The sequence below is a fragment of the Leptopilina heterotoma genome, unplaced genomic scaffold, assembly GCF_015476425.1.
Source record: "Leptopilina heterotoma isolate Lh14 unplaced genomic scaffold, ASM1547642v1 Lhet_169, whole genome shotgun sequence".
Classification (NCBI taxonomy): Eukaryota; Metazoa; Arthropoda; class Insecta; order Hymenoptera; family Figitidae; genus Leptopilina; species Leptopilina heterotoma.
Genome location: NW_025110885.1, coordinates 1 through 7,297, shown reverse-complemented (window position 1 = coordinate 7,297; position 7,297 = coordinate 1). Strand labels below are relative to the sequence as shown.

Here is a 7,297-nt window from a genome sequence, read left to right as displayed (position 1 = left end):
TTAAAATCATTAAAAATTATTTTTTCAAATTTTTATTATTTCTGTCATCGGAAAATCACCTGATTTTAGTAGGGCTGAGCCTTACACAATCCTGAAGGATAGAATATTTTATTTGAACTTTTAAATATTTTTTAGCCCCATCCGCCATTCAGCAGACAAACGAATTTTTTTTTAAAAAATCATTACAAATTTATTTTTTCAAATTTTTATTATTTCTGTCATCGGAAAATCACCTGATTTTTAGTAGGGGCTGAGCCTTACACAATCCTGAAGGATAGAATATTTTATTTGAACTTTTAAATATTTTTAGCCCCATCCGCCATTCAGCAGACAAACGATTTTTTTTTAAAAATCATTACAAATTTATTTTTTCAAATTTTTATTATTTCTGTCATCGGAAAATCACCTGATTTTAGTAGGGGCTGAGCCTTACACAATCCTGAAGGATAGAATATTTTATTTGAACTTTTAAATATTTTTTAGCCCCATCCGCCATTCAGCAGACAAACGAATTTTTTTCTTAAAATCATTACAAATTTATTTTTTCAAATTTTTATTATTTCTGTCATCGGAAAATCACCTGATTTTTAGTAGGGGCTGAGCCTTACACAATCCTGAAGGATAGAATATTTTATTTGAACTTTTAATTATTTTTTGCCCCATCCGCCATTCAGCAGACAAACGATTTTTTTTTTAAATCATTACAAATTTATTTTTTCAAATTTTTATTATTTCTGTCATCGGAAAATCATCTGATTGATAGTAGGGGCTAAGCCTTACACAATCCTGAATGATAGAATATTTTATTTGAACTTTTAAATATTTTTTGCCCCATCCGCCATTCAGCAGACAAACGAATTTTTTTTTTTTAAATCATTACAAATTTATTTTTTTAAATTTTTATTATTTCTGTCATCGGAAAATAACCTGATTTTTAGTAGGGGCTAAGCCTTACACAATCCTGATTGATAGAATATTTTATTTGAACTTTTAAATATTTTTTGCCCCATCCGCCATTCAGCAGACAAACGAATTTTTTTTTTTTAAATCATTACAAATTTATTTTTTTAAATTTTTATTATTTCTGTCATCGGAAAATCACCTGATTGATAGTAGGGGCTGAGCCTTACACAATCCTGAAAGATAGAATATTTTTTTTGAACTTTTAAATATTTTTTGCCCCATCCGCCATTCAGCAGACAAACGAATTTTTTTTAAAAAAATCATTAGAAATTTATTTTTTCAAATTTTTATTATTTCTGTCATCGGAAAATCACCTGATTTTAGTAGGGCTGAGCCTTACACAATCCTGAAAGATAGAATATTTTATTTGAACTTTTAAATATTTTTTGCCCCATCCGCCATTCAGCAGACAAACGAATTTTTTTTAAAAAAATCATTACAAATTTTGTTTCGTTAACCAATATAAATTCAATTAATGTAAGTGCGCTATGCAGCTAAAATGACGGGATGAGAGAGAAAGGTGAAACGAAAGAACAAATCATTTACGGTAAAGGAACACTTGCGCCAGCACAAGACCCTTCTCAAATGAAAGAATGCCTGCGCAAGTATTAATTTTAATTGATTATAATAATAATAATTTACATAGATAACATAAAAGGAAAACACAAACAAACGTAAATCTATTGGCACAACTTCACGAAGAAAAGATAATTCTACGGGTATTGCTTACCACAAAAAAAGGAAACAGAAGGCGGAATTAATAAAACCAAAATGAAGTGGAAATCGTAATTGGCACACTACGCCTTCGATATCGCTTATTGTCGTGAGGTACCTCGACGCACTCAAAGCTCTCTTACCTTACCGGGCAGAACGTGGACAGCACGGCGAAATGTGCTGGCAGCTCGTGGTTCAACATTCCCTTTCCGAGATCGCAGGGCGCCTCGACGTCTCGAGGGGACCGACCTGGATCGCGGGCAGGCCTTCTAGAGTCCTGCCGCGCTGGGATGTCGTCAATTGAAAACGGGCACGCCAAGGTAGATTGCACGTGGCCTCGCTTCCACTTAATTCCAGGATACCGTCAATTGAAAACGGGCACGCCAAGGTAGATTGCACGTGGCCTCGCTTCCACTTAATTCCAGGATACCTTCACTGAAAACGGGCACGCCAAGGTAGATTGCACGTGGCCTCGCTTCCACTTAATTCCAGGATACCTTCACTGAGTCCACACTCGCACATGAGTCACAAAAGGGAATCAATCAACCATAAGGACGATCGACCGCTGTACTCGAATGATGTTTCAAGACTCTCCCACATAAAGAAAACTCCGCGCGCATCCCTTCGACCGCATGGCCATGGTCTCCGTGGCACCCGCATGCGCAAACTAGTAACGTCACGAGTGTATACGAAACATGGCGGGAAATTCAAATTTTCTTCCTTTCTTTCAAATAGTATAAAACCCGAACATTCCGCCCGCCTTCGTCCGCCCGACGAATTAATACCACAAATTACCTAAAGTAGCCTCACTTATCATTATCCTTTAACACAAGGGGGCAGAGCCGAACAATGTGTCGACGCAAAGAGGAAGTAGCCATTCTGACTGTGACCACTCGCACCAAACCGTCTGGGCCAGGGTGTACCTCGGATACCCTTCCTAACGGCCATTTCGATGGAGGATACCGATCGTCCTTGACCAATACGAGTTGACCCACCGCGAAGTTCTCACTAGGATCTCTCCACTTTTCCCTTTCCTGTAAATGAAGCAAATATTCAGTCGACCAACGCTTCCAAAATGTGTCACGGATGCGCTGTAGCAACTGGAATCTGTTGAGCCGATTTTCTGGCAAATCGGGTACGTCCGCGTCAGGGAGCAAAACCGCAGCTCCCTCATTGAGAAAATGAGAAGGAGTCAGCGCTCGCAAATCGCTGAGATCAGAATTCAACGCCCCCAGTGGACGAGAGTTAAGACAGGCTTCTATCTCCACGAGGACGGTGGAGAACTCTTCAAACGTGAGAGTGTGCTCACCCACAACTCTCCTCAAGTGGTGCTTCACTGACCTGACGCCGGCCTCCCATAGGCCACCGTAATGCGGAGTACTTGGAGGAATGAACGTCCAGTTAGTTCCGTCGTTTGCAAGTAAAGACGCAACCTCTTGATGGAATTCGGAAGCACGACGAAACATTCCTTGGAGTTCTTTGTCTGCGCCCTTGAAATTTGTGGCGTTGTCGCTATAGAGATTTTGACAAATGCCTCGTCTCCCCACAAAACGTCGGTATGCGCAGATAAAGGCAGCAGAACTTAGGTCGCTAACAAGCTCTAGATGAATAGCTCGAGTAGCGAAGCAAACAAATAGAACAATGTACCCTTTATAGGCACGATTGCCACGACCCTTCGACATACGAACCTGGAACGGACCAGCGTAGTCAAGTCCGGAGTTAGAAAAGGCCCTATTTCTTGTCACTCGGGCCGCGGGGAGCTCACCCATAAGTTGTTGTACTGAATGGGGCTTCACGCGTTGACAGGTCACGCATGCACGGATTGTCGATTTGACTAGCCGATTCCTACCTAGAATCCACATTTGCGACATCAAGATACTCGAAGTTAGAGTAGGGCCACCGTGAAGGCACTGAAGATGAGCGTGTCGTACGAACAATAAACTAAGAGCCGAATCCTGTGGTAAAATCGGTGGGTGTTTCTGGTCGAAAGACAGAGCCGAATGGGCCAGGCGACCTCCGACCCGCAAGAGTCCGTCTTCCTTACACAAAAAGGGATTTAAACTACTGAGTCGATTGCCCTTCGGTAATCTCTTTCCCGCGGATAATAGCCCAATCTCCACTTCGAAGGCACTCGCTTGGGCCATACGAATAACCACCGTCCGAGCAGCTGAAAGCTCACTTGTGGTTAAAAAAGAGAATAAAGAGCTCTCTGCGGACTCTTTCTTCTTCCTCAATCGAACGAGAGGGCGTCTGCATCGTGCTACAACCCGAAGAAGTTTGGTCAACGAGGAAAATCTAGTCAAGATCTCAGATTCTTTAGATCTTGGACGAACATGATTAATACGAACCGACTCAGCGGGTCTAGGCCATTCTGTTGAAGCTTTCGAGAGCCACACCGGACCCTGCCACCACAGAGCGCTATCAGCCAACCCCTCTGGCTTGACCCCCCGAGTCGCCAAATCTGCAGGGTTTTCCTTTGTCTGCACGTGAGCCCACGTGGCCGACGGTAATTCAGTCTGGATAAAGGAGACTCGATTGGCCACAAAGGTCTTCCAATGGCACGGATGCTTGCGAAGCCACGTAAGTACGACCTGACTGTCTGACCAGGCGAAAATTGGAAGCCCTTGTAAGAAATCTAACCCAATCAGATGTCGAATTAGTCTCACAAGGAGCGCTGCACCGCAAAGTTCTAAATTGGGGATGCTCACTGTTTTTACAGGAGCTACTTTCGATTTAGCTGCTAATAACGACACCCTGAAGTTCCCATTCCCTTGATCAAGTCGCAAGTACACTACCGCGGCATACGCCCTAGAAGACGCATCCGAAAACCCATGAACTTGATACGAGGAGGCAGCCGTACCACCTAACCAACGCGTCACGGACAGCAACGGCAACGCTGACAAACTCTTACAATACTCATACCAACGTTCACGAATCTCCGCTGGCAACGGGGAATCCCATTCGCACTTCAGGATCCACATGTCCTGCATCAGGATCTTTGCTGTGACAGTGACAGGAGCGAGCCATCCTAACGGATCGAATAATCGCGAGATGTTCGAGAGAATCGACCGTTTAGTGTGGGCCGAAGCTAAACCTTCAAGACCTGCTGCTGTGAATCTAAATTCATCCTGGGACGGAACCCACTGTACTCCTAACGTCTTGACGGCCTTATCCTCATCAATTTGCTTTTCAGCGATTGGCCTTGCAGACTCCGGAAGAAGTTGCGGATGATTAGCCGCCCACTTGTTCAACTCGATCTTGGCAGAACCTAGCAACTCGATTAGCTCGATTCTTTTACGTACTGCAGAATCCAAATCGTCCGCTCCAGCAAAGGTGTCATCGACGTATGTCTCCGAAAGAAGGCACCGAGCCCCAAGGGGGAAACGCTGTCCCTCATCATGAGCTACCTGAGCAAGAGTCCGAATGGCTAAATAAGGAGCACAAGCTGTCCCATACGTGACCGTGTTCAGACGATAATCTACCGGTTCTACAGCATCTTTGGGCGTCCAGACAATCCTCTGGAAGTCCTGATCGTCAGGCCTGACGAGGATCTGGCGGAACATCTTGACGATATCAGCTGTAAACACGAAGCGATACCTACGCCAATTTAAAAGAACTAGCGACAAATCAGTTTGCAATGGAGGACCTGTAAACAAATAGGAATTCAGCGAGTGCCCTTCCCGAGTACTACGAGACGCGTCGAAAACAACACGCAGTTTCCAATTCAGGCTAGTTTCTTGGACGACTGCATGATGTGGTAAATACCAAGCATCTGGACGATGAATCTCCGACGGTGGAACTCGCGACATGTGACCTAACCTTTCGTACTCCTCCATAAACGCATTGTATGACTGACAAAGCTTCGAATCGCGAATAAAGCGACGCTGTATGTTTGACAAAGAACCAAGCGCCAGACTTCGAGACTCTGCGCCCACCAACGGGAGATCAGGCTTCAATGGTAGCTTAACAACGTACCGGCCCTGCGAGTCCCTAAAATGCGTGTCCTGGTATTGCCTTTCGCAATTCTCATCCTCAGGTTTCAACCTCTTGATAGGAACAGGCACCTCTTCAAGAGCCCAGAAGCTTTGTAATGCGAGATCCAACTTCTCTCCAGCAGTACAGTGAAGGACCCGAACTGGGATACAGGCCCTAACAACCTCCGCCCGCCGTGAAGCCACTTCCTCCATAGGACCGGAAACTATCCAACCCAGAACAGTGTTCTGCGCGACCAGCTTAGAAGTCGCTGACTTCTTCAATCCAGGGCGAAGCAGCTGACCATAAAGATCACCCCCTAGGACAATGTCGACCTTTTGACGAACATGGAACTCCGGATCAGCCCATGTGACACCGGGGAATAGCTCCCGTCCTAAATCGACGTTAGCTTCATGAGATGGAAGAGAAGAAGTGACCCGAGGAAGTACCAACATCTCCGCCTCAACCTGAAAATCAGACTCTATCACTGAACGCACAGTCACCTGAGTCATAGAGCGAGCAGTACCGGCGGCACTGTCACCGATACCAGATAAGGGCGTGTGCGTGTGCAGCTTAGGTAGCTCAAGAAGTTGTACAAGTGCCTCGGAAATAAATGACGATTCGGAACCCTGATCGAGAAGCGCCCGAGCATAAGTCACCTTACCCTTCGGCCCCACAACTATCACCCGAGCCGTTGCTAGAAGAATCTTCCTTAACAACGTTGGAGACTTAGCTGAATGAAGGCTTACCACCGATGTATTGGGCTTCTGAGCTCCGTCATTCTCGGGGTTATCTGGGATGGCTGATGCTGCTACTCTCCCCAGGTTCTGCTGGTGAATGCTAGAGTGATGCTTCCCCTGACAAGTGGAGCAGCGACCTGAGGATGGACAAACATTCGCCCGATGCGGACCCAAGCAGTTGAAGCAAAGTCTCAATCGCTTTACTTCTTCCTTCCGATCCTGAACGGACTTCTCTTTAAACTGCGAGCATCTCATAAGAGCATGTGGACCCTCACATAGCGGGCACTTAGGTGAACGCGATATAACTGGAGTAACGTGATGGATTTTACGAGGTGGAGGACCCGAAGTAGGTGGAGGAGCCGTCCTCTTCTCGGCACGCCGCTCAAAGGCGAGCATGTCAAGAATCCTGGCTCTTTTTTCTAAGAACTCGACGAAATTGCTGAAACTAGCAAGAGAAGTCGGAGACCCTGTTTCCTCAAGCTTACGATCCTTCTCGCTGAGCTCGGACTCCCAAAGTTTGCGTGACTCTGGATCCAGACGCTCTGACAACTCGAAGGTCAACCATGTGTCCCAGTGATCGACTGGAACCTTCAAGTTTCTCAACGCTCGTACAATGCGCTGAGCTTCGTCCGTGAAGGACCGTAACTCATCCGCTGACTCCCTTTTAAGATAAGGAAGTGCCTTGAATGCAGACAGGTGCTTATTAATGATGAGCCTCGGGTTGTGGTATCTAGACTTCAGCGCCTTCCATGTACTCTCATAGTTGGCGCTCGTAGTGGAAACATCCTTAATCAAATCTGACGCGCTCCCGGTCAAGCACAGTTTCAAATACTGCAATTTAGTCGCATCGTTTACTCGAGGCGCATCATGAACAAGTGTTGTGAATAAGTCACAAAAGCTCTCCCAGT

At 45.4% G+C, this 7,297-nt stretch overlaps 1 protein-coding gene across 1 annotated transcript; it reads right to left on the bottom strand.

Moving 5' to 3' along the window:
* Positions 1-2,483: 2,483 nt before the first annotated feature.
* Positions 2,484-7,220, bottom strand: LOC122499504 (the record flags this gene model as incomplete). Its single annotated transcript, XM_043607891.1, has 1 exon — positions 2,484-7,220. A coding segment is annotated over one exon (4,737 nt), but the record flags the coding sequence as incomplete, so codon positions are not given.
* Between the last annotated feature and the right edge of the window lie 77 nt (positions 7,221-7,297).